This window comes from Triturus cristatus, chromosome 8, assembly GCF_964204655.1.
Source record: "Triturus cristatus chromosome 8, aTriCri1.1, whole genome shotgun sequence".
Lineage (NCBI taxonomy): Eukaryota > Metazoa > Chordata > Amphibia > Caudata > Salamandridae > Triturus > Triturus cristatus.
The window spans coordinates 148,683,158-148,703,970 of record NC_140591.1 but is presented as its reverse complement, the minus strand read 5'-3'; the positions used below and the strand labels follow the sequence as shown (position 1 = coordinate 148,703,970).

The 20,813-nt window shown below is 46.2% G+C and overlaps 1 protein-coding gene across 1 annotated transcript in view; it reads left to right on the top strand.

Moving 5' to 3' along the window:
• BTLA (B and T lymphocyte associated) overlaps positions 1-20,813 on the top strand; it is a 128,176-nt gene that overhangs the window by 56,746 nt on the left and 50,617 nt on the right. Inside the window, exon 3 of the mRNA XM_085621175.1 lies at positions 16,705-16,863. Within this exon, the coding sequence (XP_085477301.1) occupies positions 16,705-16,863 (159 nt within the window). The remainder of the gene's footprint in view (positions 1-16,704; positions 16,864-20,813) is intronic.

Sequence of the window (20,813 nt, the reverse complement as noted above, 5' to 3'; positions counted from 1 at the left end):
TTTAACCAAGTTATTATGGGGTCGGTACAGGCAGCGATCAATGCCGGGAAGAACTGGGAAGCTGAACTCAAAAGCACAGTCTGGGCATACCGAATCACCCCCACCAAGACAGGATACAGCCCGGTGGTGCGGAGCAATTTGGAGAGGACGCAAAATATCTACACTGACAACTACAACATGCGACATAACGTCAAGGACACATCACTGGAAAAGGGGGAGTGGGTCAGAGTAAAGTTGGCTCAGCTGAGAAGGAAGGGCGACAGCATGTATAGCACACCGTTGCAAGTACATGAAGTATACCCGAGATCAGCCCGCTTAAGCGACGGAAAAATATGGTCTTTGGACAGAATGGCACGGTGCAACAAGGTGCTTAATTGAACCAGGGCAGGAGACACGCAACCTGAAAGAGAAAGTGAGGAGAACCTGGAGGGGTAAGAACAGCCCACAGAAAGGGAAACAACCAACAGCGACCTGAGGAGCACCAACGTAGAGAAGAAAAACACCAATAGTACAGCATGGACTACGGAGGACAAAGGTACAAGGGCGCAACGAGAAGTCCCAGGAGAAAGTGCCAGGGCAAAGGAAGGAAAAACACACTATACCACGCCATACCTAGTAGTGGCGGACATACCAGGGTAGGCACGCCGGCGAGACACACTTGTGCTGGCAGGACAGTGGTACTTCCCAAAAGGTACCAAGAGTTCGACATGAAGACATAATCATACGTTTCAGGAATAAGTTTGGACACTGTAGCGTTTTGTTAGTTGGTTGCAATGTTTATAAAGGGGGTAGATATGTAGTGTAGCGCTCCAGTGTTCCTGCCGTGACGTGGCAAGGAATGCTTGGAGAGCGGACGGCGATGTAAGAAAAAAGAATATAGCAGTTGGCGAGCGCAAGTTGTTCCCGGCGCTCCGATATATATAAATAATAAATACTTATAAACGCACTTCGTGTCTGCCTCTAAATACCAGAAGCGCCTCACTACACATTTGAATGTATTTCGCGGTTGCAGCCCCGAGATAGCAAGTGTGCACCGGGGAGCCTGTGAGACGCACCTAACTGCAGCCTGTGGTGGGTGCTCATGTAATGCCTCAAATATCGAGTTCACAATAGGTAAACATGCAAAAAAATAAGAAGGGTTGCGTATATTCTAATGCCGGTTGCAAGAGGTGGTCCAGGAGTGTGAACAACATTATTCACTTTAGGGAATTATGTCCCCATCCACATCCATACCGCTGGTTAAAATCATGACAGTAATAACAAAACAACATTGATGATAATGATGATAATAGCACAAGAATATTTCCATATAAAACCGTGGCATTGCCGACAACCCGTTAGTAACCCTGGATTCTCTTCAACAACTGGCTCGTAAAAATTTCACTTTTCGGAGAAAAAAACCGAAAGTATTGTACTTCTTAGAAACAAGACCAGAAAAGCAGCAAGGAGGAGATGAAACTTGAAAATGCGATCATTAAAAACAAGCATTGGCATAGCCAATAGGTCTCGCTTTTGGGACCTTATAAGTGTTTAGCCATGCAACAGTTGCATAACTAAATAGTTATAAGGTCCCAAAAGCGAGACCTATTGGCTATGCTAATGCTTGTTTCTGTTTATTACTGCTCTGTAGTAATGGCGGCGCATGGGTGCCACCATTACTACATAGAAGTAATAAACAGGAACCAAAAAGCGGAGAGAACATCAAAGCGGCCGCGAAAGTGAGGCGCGCGCCCCCGTGCACATGCACTGTAGCTCTAGTCTATAGTGGTAGCACTTTTTTGAGCCCTCACAAAATGTCTCGCAAGGCCAACGCATGCGCTGGGTCAGGCGAGACCTAAAAATAGACACCAGGGGTCAAAGGTTGAGCGATATCACTTCCTGTTATATCTTGGAAGTCAAAAGTCATGTTACATCATGTTGTGTGAAATTATCTGTTCAAAAGTTGGGTAGTTCCATTTTCGTTATCCCTGTGTCTGCTGTATGTCTTTGAAGAAGTATTCCAGATCTGTACAAGCTGGATAAACACACCGGAGCACTTAACAGGGACTTCTTGGGGAAGAGAAAAACATGTAGCGCCATGGATACCTAACCGGGGTTGTGAAAAACGTAAAGCGTCTTACAGAAGCACACTCATGAACTCTTGCTATTTTACGAGAAGTCTCGTAAGTATTTTGCTACAAAATTATATGTCTCCTGGTTTTGCAAAAATGTTGTCCCATCATTTTATGTTGTAAAGCAATTTGATACATTTGGGCCATGTCCGCGCTGTATAAAGTTGCCAAAAATAAATAAATAAACCTAGATTAAAAATGCACACTTCTGTCAGTTTTTAAACATGTGCGCCAGCCCTGCAAGGGTTTGTTTACTCTGCCGTCAATCGCGGGTGGCTTTTTATGAGCAGCAGGAATTCGGTGTCTACAAGCTAACATTTTCTATCCTTCGTTTTAGGCACAGCTCGGGTTACCTGCTTCCGTGGGGGCCCAGCTGATGCAAAACCCTGTGCATGCAGGCTGCCTGGGAAGAAGCAGAAAGTAAACTTACATTAAGCCATAAATAAAGCGGTTATCTCTCTGAGGGGTGGCAGTGGGATGAGACGGGCATTTGTTGTGCTTGTAAACATTCCAGGGCTGGCTGCAGCTGCCAGCTCGGATTGCCATGTCCATGCTGTGACCTGAGAGGCAGCAGCAACCCCTCCAGCTCGCACCTTGGCAGCGGTGATCAGTGGTGTTTCCTGGGCCAGATCTCTGGTTTTCAGAGCCAGCTCTATAAATACAATACTGCCTCGCTCGTTACTGAAGCGAAACTAACTAGACAGCATGCGGGAGGAGGGAGATGCGAGCAGAGCATCAAAGGGCTGGGTGAGAAGGGAGGGGGGAATGCAAGGAGCAGAGGAGCAGCTGTGCATGTGCACGCCATCGTGCACTCAAGCTCTAGGCCAGCAAAATCATGTGGGTAGCACTTTTGAAAACCCACTTACAAAATGTCTCAAAGAGACAGCTTTCGCTGTCTCAGCGAGACCTAAAAAGCCTGACGGCGGGGTAGTGCGCCCCGCTTTCAGTCATCGCCCCTCCCCCCCCAATCCATTGGTGTGGCGGCATTACAACGAACCAACACCAGGGGCGCCAAACTCTCCAGTCAGAGCCCATGGTTCAGACATCCAGCTCGTCGGGTTGGGCTTCATGAAGCTCGCCGGAACGCTGAGCATGGATGAAGTAGTGAATAACATTTGCTGGTTCATTCATTACAATACGTGTCCGGATATACAGAGTGGCCTGTAAGTGTGCCCTGGGTCCTAATGCGAGCAACGAAAATGCCTTCTCCTCCCCCTAGATTTGTAGCAAGAGGCAAGCTTATTCGGCGGTCCGGAACGGCCCTCTAAACTGTAGGCATCGGTGCCACTGCACCTGTTGCACTACTGATAGCTACACCCTCATAGCTGCCAAGGTTCCATATTGGCATGTGTGACATTTTCATAATTTCAGTGTAATTATGAGTGACTTTTCAAAGACTATGAGTGACACTTTCTCACGAGCAAAATCAAGCAATGAAGATGAGGGAAACATATCATATATGTACTATAGCACATAAACGGGTAAGAGCTGTCAGCCCGACCGTCAATCCCAGAGAGAGAATCAAAGAGAGCAGCACTCGAGAGACAGCAGTGAGTTCAGGTACCTGCAGGTCTGTGGACTGATGCTTTGTGATAAAATATAATGTGCACTGTTTTAAATAGTTTTTTGTGCATGTATTTAGCAAGAATTACCTTTCAAGTTATATTGCTAAACGACTCTAATGCAGGTAACGATTTTCAGTGCTACAGTGCTTCAGGATTGGGAATGCAAAAGCAGAAGAGCTAATAAAAAATAATACAGCTCTTGCTTTAAACGAATTTAAGAAACAGTCCCTGTACTTGGGACCTCTATTCAGGAAAAACACCAACCTTTCCCTCGCAAAGCTCAAGGTTAGAACATCTCACTTTCCACGTCACAATTTCAAGAAAAAATGATCTTACCATCATCCAGGTATGCATGTCAAATCCCTGCTCAAGAGTCCCCTGGACACCTTTAGAAGCAGCAGATTGGTTCCGGGCTCCTATAACTTCTTTTACCAATTCTGGCCCTGCGCACTCTATAATTGCAGGTAGAGTCTGGTCTACAGTTGGCTGAAGGCAGGCTGTAGCCACCGCGGGCCATGGCAATTAAGTTGGCCCCCAGGCCTGCCTCCAGTGACAGCCGGGTCCAGGCCGCTGTACTGTCCTTACTCCTGTGAGTCTCGGGCGGGGCCGTCCAGTCTTCGGTTGCAATAAAATATTGAATTCAGCGGGGAGGGGGGGGGCGGGGGGGGGCAAAATAACAGCAGCTTATAGCACACGGTGGCCCTGGCCTGTGTGAGCTGCTGCAGGAAGCGCCGTTAGCGTCATGACCGGGTGCCATGATTATCTGTAGCGCTCCGGCCATGATTATTTGTAGCGCTCAGGCCACGGTTATTTGTAGCGCTCCGGCGACGGTATTATCCTGCGCTCCCTCCGGCCATGATTATAGACAGCCCTCTCGCTGGTCATGATAATGTAGTCAGCCTGCTTTTTTAGCTCTCTTAAACTTCCCATGCTCCAGTAGTAGGAGGCGATGTCCCCCGCGATGACGTCAGGCTGACAGTGAGAGCCGCGCCGCAGGATTGGAATCCCCATCATGATACACTGCAACAGTTGAGTGAGGCTGCCAGCAGCCTTAGCTCAGCTGAGAGCCTCAAGTCTGCTGGAGCAGCGCGCGCAAGTCACGAGCAAGCCACAGACTCCAAGTTTTATTCAGTGCTTTCTGAGACAGCCGCCACACAGCGTATGCGTGACAATGCATTTCAGTGTGGTAACGCGGAGAACCACACTGAAATACATTAGTCTAACGCGTATGTGTGATACTTGGCAGGACTGCACCCTATTACTCTTCTTGAAAACCCTGACCTGCGTGCCAGGAACCATTGAAGGTGTCGGCGGAAAAGCAGGTTACTAGAGCAGTGTGCAGGGCCGGACTGGGAACCAAAACCGGCCCGGCAAAGTGCTCGGCCGCCCCCCCACTCCCCTCCCCACTCCGGGGGTGCCACCGAGCTCTTTACCAGCGTTACAACAAACAAATCATGGACGGAATGCTGACGATGCAGACATTCTTCCCCAGTCAAGAGATCTGGGTTAAATCCATCGTTCTTTTGCCCACTACGCCACCCCACTTCAGACATGGCCATATGCAAGTCAGTCTTGACCCTGTGCCTCATGGGAACAGTCCAGCCCGAACTGCCAAGCCATGTCTTCCATGGACCGGAATCAAGCATCCTAGGACCGGTTTCTGGCTGTCAGCCGTCATCAGCCAGGATAGCTTGACTCCAGTGGCGTAGTGAGCACGGGACCCACGTCTGGGCATACCCATCCCACTTAGGGCGAAAAGCGTTACAACAAACAAATCATGGACGGAATGCTGACAATGCAGACATTCTTCCCCAGTCAAGAGATCTGGGTTAAATCCATCGTTCTTTTGCCCACTACGCCACCCCAGTTCAGACATGGCCATATGCAAATCAGTCTTGACCCTGTGCCTCATGGGAACAGTCCAGCCCGAACTGCCAAGCCATGTCTTCCCTGGACCGTAATCAAGGGCCGGTTTTCGGCCGATTTTGTTACAGGGCCGATTTTGCAGCTATGTTGCAAAAACGGTCCTGTAACAAAAACGGCCCCCAGGGGCCCAAAACCGGCCCCTACCCGTGCGGCGCACCGGGGGATTGCCCGGTGCCCACTACGGACAGTCCGGCCCTGGCAGTGTGCTAAATTTGGACTCACTCACAGACGTGGGCTCTTCCATATCGGCGAACCTGTTTCGGTGTTGCCGAGTTCACAGCACTGAGAACTGTCTGTTTTTTTTTTATTCTGTAGAATGCTGCTCCATGTCTAGGAGCTTTGCATGAATACACTTCTGTCTGGTGATGGAAGTTCGCTGCCTCGGCTACAGTAAGGAGAGAATCAAAATGTTCAGGTTCTACAGTGCAGCCTGCAAGCTCTTACAAGCCCGCTCCAGCCCCAGTCCCAGTCTCCAGGAAACGCGACGCCTTTTCGTCCAGTTTTTCTGCCTGACAGGGAATTTCAGGGAGTGACAGACTCGCTGCTGGTTGGAGATTAGCAGGCTATTTATAAATACCTTTCGGTGGTACTAGGGGGATTCTGCAGATCAAATATTCCATTGTGAGTGACAGGCTGTGAACAGAAGTTCGGACTTAAAAGTTTTAAAATGTAGACACTGCTCTGACATTCGGAGTTGTTACTAATGAAACACAAGCATTTTGCAATGCATTCGGTCTCGCCTTTGGGACCTTATACGTATTTAGCCATGCAGCACATTAGCCTGGGTGCTGAAACATCTACTGTTCTTTAACATGGAGGGAACGTAAGCACCAAACTGCGTGACACACCAGGTATGGGAACACATGGAGAGAAATATTGCCTTTCAGCGGGAAATGGTATAGTCCAAAGCTCTGTTTTTAATATAAAAGCAGGGCCTTCGGTGGTCATGTGTCTGAAAATGCAAGATTTGAAAAAAATAATATTGTCTTCGGGTGCTCGTGGAAGACAATTTCTATGGACTGGAATCTAGAGATTGCTAAAGTGATTCTGGTATTATACTGACCTCTGCTGGTCGTTTTCTATCAAGAAAGGTAAAAAGAGGCAGTTCCCAGAATTTTTTTAAAAAGAAAGTCCCTCAGCAGAAAGAAATTCGGGTATTTTACAGACCTCTTCCGGTCGTTTTTTTATCAAGACAGTTGAATAGAGGCAGCTGAACAGAAAAAAAAGTCCCTAAGCGGAAGCAAACAAGTCCTTGGGCTGAGCTTCAGAGCCCACAAAGTACATACACATAAAAATATATACTAAAGTATATACAAGAGGCCTCGAATGCGCGCCCTAAATAATTAACTACAGTTGGATTGGGCTGTCTCCTAGTAATGATAAAGGATGGGTACCTCTGCCCTGAGTGACCCTAATGTAAGGGAATTTTTTGGTAACTGGTGTAAAGTCCCTGTGCGTTTTAGGGAGTTTAGATTATTTATTTATTTGTTTAAGAGTTTAGTGAAGCTGCAACATATCACCTTTTGGCTGCTTCTTAGCGCTGAGAAGTCAGGCAATGCAGATTAGGATCCTGTATTCTTTTAGTGTGCCACCTGTTCATGGGGTCCATCACACCTAGACAGGTTAACAATGCTCAATAGGTTCTTGACTGTTAAAGGGAGCCAGACCCTTTCCAAAGGATGGGTGACCCTCCTGATGGTGGCATGTTGAGTGTCCAAAGACTCCTTGAATAGATGTATCTTCAAGCCTCTTTTGAAAACTAATATTCTCTGTAGTAATGTACAGCTGCCTGTTGATGGCAGAGTATGAAATGTGTGTGGTCTCAATATTGTATTTTATCCTTGAATTGACTTACTTTACCTTACCACTAAGAGTTGTGGTAAAGCACTTGCCGGCACGCTGTATCGTGCAGGGAGAGTGGTTAGCGGGGTTGTGTCCTTGTTTTGATCCACTGTGGGAAGTGTTTCTATGCCGTATGTGATAGCCAACTTGGTGCGCAGCGCTTAGCGGTGCGATGGATGAAGAAATGTGAGAGATAGACGCGCCTTCGCGGTTTGCATCATACAGCATGCTGGCAGCTCCGATCATCTCTGCAGGTCCGTATCTGATGTTTTGATTTTCTTTAATCTGCCCCCCTAGTTTCCAGTTGAGTTGTAGACACAACAGAGAGTAAACAAAACTTGCAACATAAGCGATTTTTTTTAAAAAGGGCTGTGAGGCATGTGCATGGGCACAGCAAAGGAGACACACAGGGACAGCAGCATGGCAGACACAGGAGTATTCAGTGTTGTCCTGATAAATCTCACTGTTTTAAGTAGGAAAAAGGGTCTTTTAAGAGGCTTTACCACTGAGCACTTAAGACTTCCGTGTCTTCATAACCTTACGTATTGTGTTAGATCTCTGGCATAAACATACCTGCATCGAGCGACAGTTTGGGTCGAGGTTATCCACCGCCGAGCCCCCAAGGCTGATCCATACCAGAGTTTCAGGATAACCTCTACGTAAACAACTCAGAATTCAATGTCTTGCATGCTAATTTATCACACGTGATGCTCACAAAATAAGGCATGAACCCAAGCAAGCACCCATCCCCATGGATGAAATGTTGGCCAAGCCCGCTGCACATGGGCAAAATGTATGCACTGGCCATGATTGCTATGTTTGTCCCTGAGTGCTATGTCTGTGCAATGTCTGTGCTGTGCATTCCACTGTGTTCCAAACAGTGGTTCATGAGCTAATATAACAAACTATAGAACAATTGGTGTAAAAAAGAAAGAAATTGTGTAAAGAAGGGGAAAGCTGTGCTGGCTTAATTTCGCAATGACCATGTACATGAATAATCTCAAAAAGTGTTTAATATAAATTCAATACAACATAACAGAAAAATAAGGGCGCTCAAACAGTTACACAGACAATGATAAAGTTAAGGACATTGACAAGTGTAAACTGAACAAACAGTGGCAAAGAAAAAACATAAAACAACAATTAACAAAATACACAAATAACAATTGTGGGGCATATCATCAAGGACCGGCGATAATTATCGCTAAGTGCACTTAGCGCTAGGATAATTATCACTGGCTAACGTGGATTTGTATCGCTGGGATATCGTGCTATTAGCAACGCTTATCTCAAAAACTATAAAAATCCTAGCGCTAACTTCCAAACGTGAGATTATCGCTGGAAATCCAGCGATAATCTCACAAAGTTTGGCGTTAGCTTGATGATAGGGCAAGGTAAACTTAGCCATGATATCCACCTTCCATAGGATATCATGGCTAAGTCAGTCTTGAAGCAGGCGTAAGGAAAGTAGCGATATCAGGGGTTATCGCTACTTTTCTTGCCACTATGCTTCATAGCGTGGGGCTTGATGATATTAGAAATGTCGCTTAGCGACATTTCTCCAGTCATGTCAGGGGAGGAACGCCCACTTTGCATCTCATTAGAGATGCAAAGCTGGGCGTTCAGATTTCAGGCGCTAATGCAAGGTTTCACGTAATAGCGTGACCTTGCTGATTAGGCGATAAAATTATCGCCACTTTTCGCCCGAAAATGGACGCAAAAGCGGCGATAATTTTTTCTCGCCTCGTTGATGATATGCCCCTTTGTCCTCTCTTAATTAGGCCACATTTTGATGCGTCGACGGCGTTTCGACCCACGAATACTTTAGGGGTCATCTTCAGGACAAAAGGACTTCAAATATACAAGCGTCCACTTTCTTTTCTTTAAGGATCTCTGTAGCCTACATTGAGGGCGAAGCACCAATCTTTATGTATCAGGCCACAAAAATGCCATAATTTTAAATGAGATCCTAAAACTGTTGGTAGGCCAAAAAGAGTCCAACCGCATTACTTAAAGAAACGGGGCTGACTTGGGCGATAAATTCAGTAGGAAGATTCGTCAAATAGCAGAATCACAGTCGTGGTTAATAATTGGGATTATTCCAGACTAGAGCTCCATCGTGTCCCGCATCCCGTCAGCGTTTCACGTCCCTGAAAAGGTTGGTCACAAAATAAGGCATGAACCCAAGCAAGCACCCATCCCCATGGATGAAATGTTGGCCAAGCTCGCTGCACATGGGCAAAATGTATGCACTGGCCATGAGTGCTATTTTTGTCCCTGAGTGCTATGTCTGTGCTGTGCACTCCACTGTGACATGGCAGTCAGTAGTCACGTATCCTGACCTGGATGTTGTCCGGTGGCAAAGGCTCAGACTTTGGAAAATGAGACTTGTCTGCCCAATTTTTACTCAGGCACTTAAGTTTATGGAAAATTCACCTAATCTCCCTGTCTCTGAAGACACTGTAATGCTGTTATATATATTGCTATGGTGCGCACAACCTCGTTGCAATGTAACTTCTACTGCCACAATTACATGTTTCCGCCCCCACCTCCCATTGGATCCTATTTTATGTATTCAGTTTTCACATGCTCCACACGAGCTGCCCAGACAGCGCTTCAGGTTAGCGGCGATGATCCTGCTGCAATAAAAATCTTCTGCGATGGGGACGTGGGGATTATTGTGCCACAACATTTCAACATCTTCTGTACATAGTTTGGAGAGACAATTTTGTAGGATATTCTGTAATTTTATCTGAGTTGGTGATTCGGCTCGAGTTCTCCTGATAGACTCAAATATTTCACGCAAGCCAATTGGATCTAACCTTTTTGATTTGCATAAAAAATGACATAAAATACTGAACAGTACTTATTTGTTATGGGACCCCATTAATGTACATGTTTGAACAGTGCATAGCACAACTATAGCAGGTTCAGAATGGGGGAGTTGGGGTCACAATAAGAGGAAGTTGGTCCTGCATCCACTGAGTGAAACTAGGCGGGCATGATGACTTGTAACCGGATACAAGGAGACCTTTAAATTGTCTCAGCAGGAAGACGTTTCCAGGGCTATTGTGTGACTAATTAACTTCACAGCATGCAAGCTTCCGCAGGCGGCAGGGGTGGGAGCAAAAGAAGGGCGATGAAATGCGTGCACGCATGGACAGCAGAGCACCACAGGCCTTCTTCTCCAGCGAGAGACCAGGGCTGTACGTAACATGAGATGCTTCCTCACTCGGTCATTCAGAAATACAATCATGTAGCGCACACCATCAACGGAACTGGGTTGAGGCGCTAAAATAAAAAGGAGGGAACCCGGAGCAGTTTAATATTGCTCGTTTTTCTACCACAGAAGGGTGAAATGCTGCGCCATCCATCAAAGGATACTTTCCCACGTTGTGTGCCAGTTACTAAAAGTATCTCTGGAAGGCCTCTATCACCCCCAGGGCAGCAGGAAGGCACCTTTATGGGTATGGGAAATCTGTCCCTTCCCGGGCCGCAGGAAGCCGTCTTCACACGGCTGAGGCCTCCTCTCTGTCCCTTTCTGAACACTTCCCCAGGGGTCAGGGCTTTTTGGCCTTCCATGGTTGAGTGGCTGCTGATGCGGCGCGTGCCACAACAGAGCTCGAGGCTGCCTGGCCCGAAGAAAAAATGTCATCCGATCCCCCCACACCCATTCCTTGCCATGAATGGGGCTTTGTGTCCCTAGCCCCCACTGGAATGGCTGGCAGGGCACTTCAAAGGGCAAATTAACACGCCTGCATCCTCGATTGTATCTGTCTGCCCAGTGGGCAAAGGAAAGAGGCGGGGTATGGGATACGTACGTGCGAATCACAGCCCCTCAAACACACTACAATGGAGAACAGCAGAGTATTTCACCCGTACTTAACGAGAATGTCAACAGAAAGCACAGAAGCAAACAAGACCAAACTGAGGCAGAGAACGTCAACTGACCATGTACCAGGAGGAGAAATCACAACACTGGACTGTGTGCTTTACAAGGTGTCTTCAGCAGTGAGAATTGGGTGGAATCATGAAGAAACAAGCATTGGTAATGCAATAGGACTCGCATTTATGCGAGACCTATTGCATTGAAAACGGGAGTGCAGGCGGGCGCGAGAAGGCACGAGCACGACTGGGAGTGCGCGGGAGGGGAGTGGGGGGCCCCAAGAAGTCACATTCTGCGGGAGGAGGGGTAGGGAGGGAGGGGAAGAAAGTAGTCTATGCAGTGAAGGGGCCAGTAGCCATGGAAGGATACAAATGACTGATATGGCTGTCATGGGGAGGGACTAACATGCTTAAAACCAATCGGAAGGCAGCCTTTATAACCTAAGCCAATGAAGAAGATGGGCCAGAGAGTGGGCAGAGCTTCCACAAAGCTTCCACACTATAGTGTATACTGCATGCCTCGCAAAGCAATGCGCTGCAACTCTAGGCGAGACCTAATCACTTCAATAAACACGGCACATGATAAATCTTTCCACTCATTCCAATTTTAATCCTTTTTTCTCCTTAGAAAATTATCACTGCCATTATTGTTATTTTTTGGGGGCCGGCGTATGTATTTAGTGAAACATTGCTTGCATGCTAAACATGTAATGGTTTATTGGTGTGATGTAAATGTATTATTGTAGTAAGGATCATATGTGTATGTAGAGCAAAACGTGCAGGACAGTTTGGCTCATTAATTTGAAGGGTTGCTGTCAGTGATCTGAAGGGCACAGTTTCAAATACTGGCAAGGAAAACTCACCCTTCCATCCTTCCCAGGTCATGAAAATTGAAGACCCTAAATAGGGTAATAGCAACACCTGTCATTTACAAAGCTCAGAAAGAGCAGAATTATAGTATGAAGCACTATTTATGAAAATAAGTTGTTTTTATTTGTCTGTGGTTCCACAAAATATTGTTTGGTAGAACTTGCCAATGTAAAATATAATGATGTACGTGGGCCCCCTCATTATTTGCAGACATTCCTGCCCAAATTGTCTTCATAGACAAGCAAAGTAAGCAGTGAGAAGTTATATGTCAGAAACTTTATAACGAAAGTATCGTCTGACGTACATATCGTTCCTTAAATATTGTTAGCAAAAGTGTTGCTCCAGAATGAACATTCACGATTACTGCTGTATAATGTACTGCATGAACAGATGTACTATGCAAAGGTCTCAATGATTGTTAAAGATACAGTTCCATGACAGGTAACAAATAAAAATAAAAAGAGTAAAAAAAAAAAAATATTGCTCCATTGGGTGTACATTAACTCTTATGAACTACATTGCGGTACTAATATTTGTTACCATACCAGCTGAGTGGAGTTGGGTCGTTGGACTGGGACAAAAAATATATTCAGACACCAGGGACATTTGAAGGATTTTGGGGGCCGTGGGCCAAATCTATTTTGGGTTTCCCTGTTCAGAACTGATTTGAATTTATGATTCAATTTCAGCTCTTTCTCTTTGGCCAGGTCTCTGACACCATACAGACACAATTCTCCAAACACTCCCCCATTTCTCATATGTTTGGTCCGATTGTGCTCTAAAAGAAACCATTTTCATGGATGTTGCATGAAAAATAAACACAACATTTCTCTGCGAAATGTCTGTAATAAACTCACACATTACACACTTTTAAAATAAAGGACAATGGTATTCAAAATAATCTGTTTAGTAATTATTCAAGTTCATAAGGGAAAGGATCTGCAGAACAGAGCTGGCTCTTTGAAGGGGGGGCTCTGAAAGGCTGTGGCCCTAGACCAGAGCCCACTATGCCCATGCCTTAAAACATCTCTGTCAGGCACTGAAATAAAAATGGCCTGCAAACTAGATAGCTAAAAAAGTGGCCCACATTTGCAAATCAGGACAGTTTTGAACTTGTAAAGGCGCTCCGCTTGAGTATTTTGCAGGGTATAGGCGACTGCATGCATTTGTGTTTGCTGCAGGTAATGTTTGTTTCAATAGGAGAGAAAACAACAAACAAACCGCCCACCTGGCCAAAAAACGGGCCCACAAACTTCAGAAAAACGGTCTCACTCACTGATCCGTGAAACCAGCTCATCGGGCATTGCCTGATTGCCCTATAGTGGGAGAGTTATAAGGATTCAGGAAGTATAATGGGAAACTTGCAGATTGCAAAGGTACAGCGATGTCACTGCAATCCAAGGATGTAAATCACGCCTCTGCACCATAGGCAGGGCCACTGTGCTTATGCAAATTTGTGCCATTGTATTTTTTGCATAATTTCAGATTTGCTACATTTGCCACATAATCCATCATCTGCACTACGCTTTGGCAAATGTTTGCGCTATTGGCATTGTAAATGACAATGCCTTTTATTTAATTGTTTTGAAAACCTGCAAGCGGTGTGTAAACACGCACTTTGTACTTGTAGTCCTTGCTTACGAGAAGCAAGGCTGGCAGTAAAAGAGACGCAGTTACTACCAGCCTTGCTTCTCATAAGCAACAACTATAAGTACTAAGTGCGTGTTTATGCACCGCTTACATGTTTTTAAACACAAAAATAAAAGGCATTGTTATTTACGATGCCAATAGCTCAAACTCTCCCAAATGCGAGACCTATAGCATTGCAAATGCTTGTTCTTTTTGTTAATAAATCATTTGGCATCAAGTCCATCTTTAGACCGCAAATGTTAGTAACACTTATGTCATTGTTTTTAAAGAAAAAAACAGTTTTTAAAGCCAAAGGAACTTAAACACTAATTGCACTAGGTTTACAGACATTCAGGCAGATACATCAAAGCAAAAACCGGTCGCAAACAGGCAGATTCTCAGAATCTGCCCCTTTGCGATCGGTATTTTTGCATTTGGGATGCATCATCCCAAATGCAAAAATCGCAATTTAAGTAATCTCTAAATTGCGATTACTTAAATTGCGATTGCATTTAAGGAATCTCAAATTGAGATTCTTTAAATGCAATGCATTAAAGTAAAAATATTAGCGATTTCGCTAATAGGGGGAGCAAATTATCATGAAGTTGAACTTCATGGTAATTTGCAAAAACGTTGAAAAATGCACTAAAGTGCATTTTTCAAAGTTCCATTTTACACACACACATGCCCTTGGGGCATGTGTGTGTGCAAGATGTACTCATATGCAGATTTCAGGGGTGCAACAGGGTGTCCTTTTGACACCCTGGCACCCTTAAAATTGCATGAGCAATTTGCGATTCTCTAATTGAGAATCGCAAATTGAGAAAGTCTTCCCATTCATTCCTATGGGCCTCTAGGCCCATAGGAATAAATGGGGAGGTATTCCTTAATTGCGACTCGCAATTTGCGAGTCGCAATTAAGGAATGTTTAGAAATCGCTATTTTGTAAGCGATTTCTACATGCATAGCCTTTTGCTATTCCTTATTAGCGAATTCTTATTTTTCGCTAATAAGGAATCGCAAATGGCATTGTTGATGCATGTGCCAGATTGTTAACAATACCTGCCTAGTGTGTTGTTCGGCACTGTATCAAAATCAGGTTCATGTGCACTCAGCTTTGGTTCATTACACCTGTTCGCGGTTTCACACTCATTCTGTGAAAAGGATTTCCGAATCCAGCAAGTGCCCTGGGGTAGAATGCCAAAGACGGGGGCAGGATGCACCAGTGCAGGGCAGAATGATGCAACCAGCATAGTGTGATAGCGTGCATGTATCATGCAACTAGTTAATGCAGATCCGTTATAAAATGCACCAAGACTAAAATAACACTGACAGCTCACAATATTGTAAGGTGAGAATATGTAAGAATGAGCTTGCAAGATAAAATATGAGTCAAACGAGCAAAGCGTCAATGAGGAAGGTGCATATTACAGAAAACGTAAAAGCAGCAGCACTGTCTCACGAGACTGATCTACAAAGGAAAAAATGTAACTCCTCTGAGAAACTGTGTAAGAGCAAAGAAGGAGCACTGCATGTGTTTCACAAGAAGCAGAAAAAAGTTTAAGAGCATGTAAAGAGCGGATTCGCACTGCTTATATGAATCAGAACCACTGGTAATTACTAGCTTGTTTGTGCCATCACAAACGGTTCAATATTTTGCAAATCAGTGCTGGCCCTGACCCAAAGGGGACGAACTTTAAAGCCTGATCACCTTTGAACAATAACAGAAGTAAATTGCAAACATGTTTCGGCTTTATTAAGAGTGGTTAGTCCTGTCTGAGGGCAGAGGTAAGATGCCTTTTATATGGCAGGTCGAAGATGTTCTGCAGATACGCAGGCGGTCTACAAAGCTGAAGCTGTAGACCAGGGATCTCCAACCTTATCTGTAGTAAGAGCTACTCGTGATCAGTGAAAATAATCCCAAGCTACTAATATTTATTGAGTTTTAATACTGACCATATAATAGAAGATTGTATTAGTGCCCCCCATATGCAAGATCACCAGCATTAACCACCTCATTGCAACAGGCACGGTTCCCTGAAGTAATGTAAAAATTGCTTTCTCAATGTGGAATGCCTCTACATGGGTAATATGCAAAGCTACAGTGCCCCTGGCGCCAAGTTAATATTAGTAATGCGTCTCCTCAAACACCAGCTCAGGAGTTCTGAAAATACACACATTTTTGTCTCAAATACAGACTTTTCAATTTTGGTACACATATATTTATTCAAACAAGCAACAACTTCTAACTTAGGCTGTGCTGCTCAAAGGAGAGCTATTTATGGGCAGCTGACAAACTACTCTTTGGAGAAGCCTGCTATAGATTATGTTGGAAAACAGGAATGTACATCATGAAGTCCACTGCATAGAGGTTCACAGCAGCTGGTATGGGGCATCTCCCTCTCTAATGAACAATTGCCGATATTGCACAAAAGGCAAAAGTGGGGACGTGTGTGCTTGAATTGATGATGCCAGAAAGTAGACCAAGCAACATGGCAAAACACGTTTTGTAATAGTCCCAGTTACGAACAACTATATGAAATGAGCACCGACCCACAAAAAATGTTACTATGCTCATATGTGTTAATTACAGCATTAGGCATGTGCACAAACTGATTAATAGACATAAAAATCATAAGAACGCTTCTGTGTGTGTACAAATGGATGTTTGCAAGCCAGTTACTGCACAGTGCATCTTGTTAATGATAAGGTCCATGGTGTATGTGGGCATCTGGTTGTTAGCATGCACTCACATACCATTGAGTTTAAGTGATTTTATGTTGTCTTATGATGTGATTTTACTTCTATTAACTGTGGGATTAGATGGACATCTGACATGTTGTATAATAAATAATCTAATTGACTGCCACTTGTAGATGGTGGGACAAAGCTCGTAAACAACACGGAGACCCCGGTGACATCTCCAAAGGCGAGCGTGAAATGGCTAGTGTATGTTTGTGCATCAGTGGGGACCTTCTGCCTCATCATCATCACAAGCTCATTCCTCGTGTACATCAGCTTCCGAAGAAGAAAAGGTCAGTCATTTTCAATTGATGTCATTGTTTAACTCTACAATGTACTTCTTTCACAACCATCTCCTCAGTGCCTTTTCTGTGTGGAGTAGCATCCTAGCAGTGAATGCAAAGCCAGGGGTCTCCAACCTTTTCTGTAGTAAGAGCTATTCGTGTTCAGTGAAAATCACCCGAGCTACTAATATTTTTAGAGTTTGAATACTGACCAGGTCAGAGATTACATTAGTGCCCTCCATGTGCAAGATTACCAGCAGTAGTCACCTCAGTGCATCAGCCATGATTCCCAGCAGTACAAAATTGCTTTGTCAATGTGGAATGCCTCTACATGGGTAATAAGCATAGCTGCAATGCTCCTGGGACCAAGTTAATATTAGTAATACCTCTCCCCAAACACCGGTTCATGAGTTGTGCAAATGCACACATTTGGAGTCTATTGGAGTCTTGAGTGCCTTTTCTCTTTCATTAATTCACCATTAGGATGGGTGGATGGCTACCAGAGGCTGGTGAAGTGGATGGGACCTGATAGACAGAGCTTAGAGCCATGGTGCATGGTTTCTCTGGCAGGAGGAGTGGGTTTCCTGGTGCTTGAACATATTAGGGAATCTCTTTGGAAAAAGGCCTTTTTCATTTATACATATAATGCAGGAAGGCTGGCAAGTGGCTTCAGCTCACAGATCATTTCTTTCCAACACTTCATCCTAGAACCACCAATGCTTTGAAAGTGAAAACATGTAATAATGTAAAACGATGAGATATTTGAAACTGGAAGGACAATCTCATAAAGGAGCAGACACACTGCTCAAGCCTTCTCCTTCCTCACTCTGCACTGACACAATCCCAGGATGACGAAGGAAAGGTCTACAAGGCAATCCCCACCTAAAGGGATAGGGACACACCCCACTCTCCACCTTGCTCGCAAGGTCACTATGCACTAAAGGTACAGTTTAAGACCAGAAAGCAGGGCTTTCAGGAAGACTGACATCACAAAATGAAAGAGCAGCCCATTCCCTCTCCTAGGTACCCACACAACATGGTTTGACCTCTGGGCTATAGGCCTGGGTTTTCTCTGCGATATCATGGTCCAATACACTCTAAAGTGAACCACAACAAACATGGTGTCAAGAGGGCTGACTCCTCCTACCTAGTGGTTAGCCAACACACTCCTCAGGGTGACAGCGTTGTAGGGGCTAACCCATGGGATATTGACCTGTTTCTCACCTGAGAAAGCAGGGTCAAATATCCCTCCTTGAGCCAACAAACAAAGCGACCTCATAGCACCCGTGTTAAAAGGAGGGCTGACATAATAGCTAGGTAACAGGCGGCCCACTCCTCTAGGTGTCTAACAGTGACACAGGGTCGCTGGGTCACCCTTTCTTCTATCATCAAAGGTGTCAGGCTCCAAGAACCCCATCTAGGAGCTAGTAATCCCACCTCTGTCAGCTGGGATTTCATCTGGGCAGGCATGAGACATCATTCTCCAGCAACTCTTGTCACCAATCTGTCAAGCTGGCGACCCAGCATATCTTCCAGTAGGGTTTTGCAGATGAACCTATTCCTCTTGCTGCAGGTGCACACTGTATCCTTTCACTGCATTCAGCTCTGGGACTATCCTTTGAAACAGAGCCTGCGCCTGGCAATCCAAGACTTCTGAGGTTCCTCAGGCCGCAGCCTTTAGGCTAGCAGATTCACTGTGCACCAGGCATGAGTCTGCTGGAGCACAACCTGATTTAGTGAGCCTCAGACAGTTCGAACAAAAGCAGATATAAGGTATAAAGATATAAAGTCTGATATAAGGTCCTCTCCTAGAGCTGCATCCAACCCTGGCCCACGCGTGGTGTCCCTGCAGGCTTTACTTGCCTTCGGTGCCTCCTCTGACCCCTCAAGGTCAGCCGTATTAGGAACTTCATGAGAACCCGAAGAGGGGTGAAAAGTTGCAATTTTCATTTTTCTAATGTAGGCTAGAGTACCAGTCAACTCCTCAGTACTTCAAGCAAAAAACTGTGCCCAACTATTTTTAGAAAGTGTAGAAGGACTAGATATATGCAACCTAGCAACTGCCATTTAAGGTTCTATTAAAGCTTGACAAATGGATTTCTGAAATAAAGAACCTTGTTAATTCCTTGTGAAAGTTCTGTTTTGAAGTCACTTTCTTCATGCAACGAGAAAATGGCATGTCCAAGTTAGGGATAGGGGTAAAAAAGACTCCCCGAGATCCGCTGGGCAAAACCGGTCTGGATATTCCATTTTGTTTCTATTCCGGAAATAGCGCATTGTAAAATGTTATTTTGAGTGGCAGTGTGGGTTCTGACAAGAAGCAGACCAGTGACTGTGAGCATGAAGAGCCCATAGAAACTCTACTGTCTACTGTCCTGATGAAGCTGCAAGAACTTCATATGCACTACATTATTATTATTATTAGCCTTTATTTCAGTTTATTGAAACCATAAAAGACAGGCTCAACTCTACGGTGGGTAAAAGAAATAACGGAGATGTGCCAACAATATCTTCAAAATGCGAGCGCGGAGTTAACCCCTATGGTCGGGTCCGGGACGAGTGTGGGGGGGGGGGCAAGTCCATGCCTAGGTTGGGGACACTGGTCGTTTCTCCCGCTCCCCTTCCTCTCTCGGGGCCTCCGGTTTGGCTACAGCCGGCTCGGTGGCGCCAGGGTGCGACGGAGGTAACTAGGTTTGCGCTGCGGCCTTGATCCTCCCACCGTTAGCGTTGGTGTATTATCCTCCTCGAGAGCGAGCAGGAGTTTGTAGGGTTGTGGTTTTGGCTGCGGTGAGGCTCGGGCAGAGGATTCATGTGCCGGCTGAACAGTGATTAATGTCGCAACAGGCGTTAGTTGGCTTGAAATCGCCTTTGAGGATCACCACGTGTGCGGGTGACCGCGCTGCACTTGGGGGGCGGCAGGCAGTTAGCTTCCCATGCTGCGCCCTCGCCGACTAGCCAGCTATGCCTGGACCTCTCCTCCATGCGCCGCGGTAGTTCCGTCTAGTTTGCTCCGCTGCCTCATTTGCCTGGAGCTGGAGCGAGAAAGTGGTCGCGGACTCTCCCCGGGAGTTGGGGCACGCATGCTCACTGCCTCCTGCCCGCTCCCCCTGCGGACCTCGGACTAGTCTGGGGCTGCTGCCCTCCACCACCCCGAGAGGAACGTAGGGTCGTCGTTTGTGCGGTCGCTTGCGGTGAGAAAAGGAAGGGTTCGAGCCTCTGGTCGCGCCCTTGCTGGTGAGGTGTGTAGCCTGGAGGGCGGGGGACTGGGCGTCAGCATGGCCAGGCAGTGTTCAGTTCTCTCCGCGGCCGGCGCCGCATGTGAATTGGGATCCTGGGCTTACCTCGTGGCTTCCTCGTGCATGGGCGAAAAAAATTTACACACCCAACAGTACGGGCAGAATTCCTCGAACGGAGCATTCTGTGCCCCGCGCATGGTAGGGGTCAGCAGCGGCTGTTTTCAGCCTTGAGGTCGAGTCTCAGTCATTGTTGAATTGAGGCCGTCAATTGACCCTAAGCTCACTCCGTAGTGCCCACCCAGCACCGCAGACAGGATTGCAATTCACAGCCTTATTGTGTGCAACCCCCTGGGGGCAAAGTCAGTACACCGTCGGGGGTGGGGGGGTGGGTCTCTGCCTGTGCTCGGACCCCACTCCAGGACACACAGAAGTCTGAGCTTCCCTGACTGGGGGCGAACTGTAAGGCTGCCCGGGGGGGGGGTTGCGCAGCGGCCCGCCCCTTTGAGGGCGGCCGCCTTAGTGCCACAGGAAGGCACAGGGGTGGGAGGTCGTGTCCCTGGGTTTGACCAAGGGAGACCCCAGACAGGTAGCTGCTTCCGGCGGGGAGGAGCAAAGGGGGGTACATATGCTGTCCCCGCCCCCTCCTCGCCCTCTTGTCCGCTCGTTCGCCTTGAAGGGCTTGCGTCGTCTCGTCGCTGGTATCTCCGGGCCTGGTCGTGACTC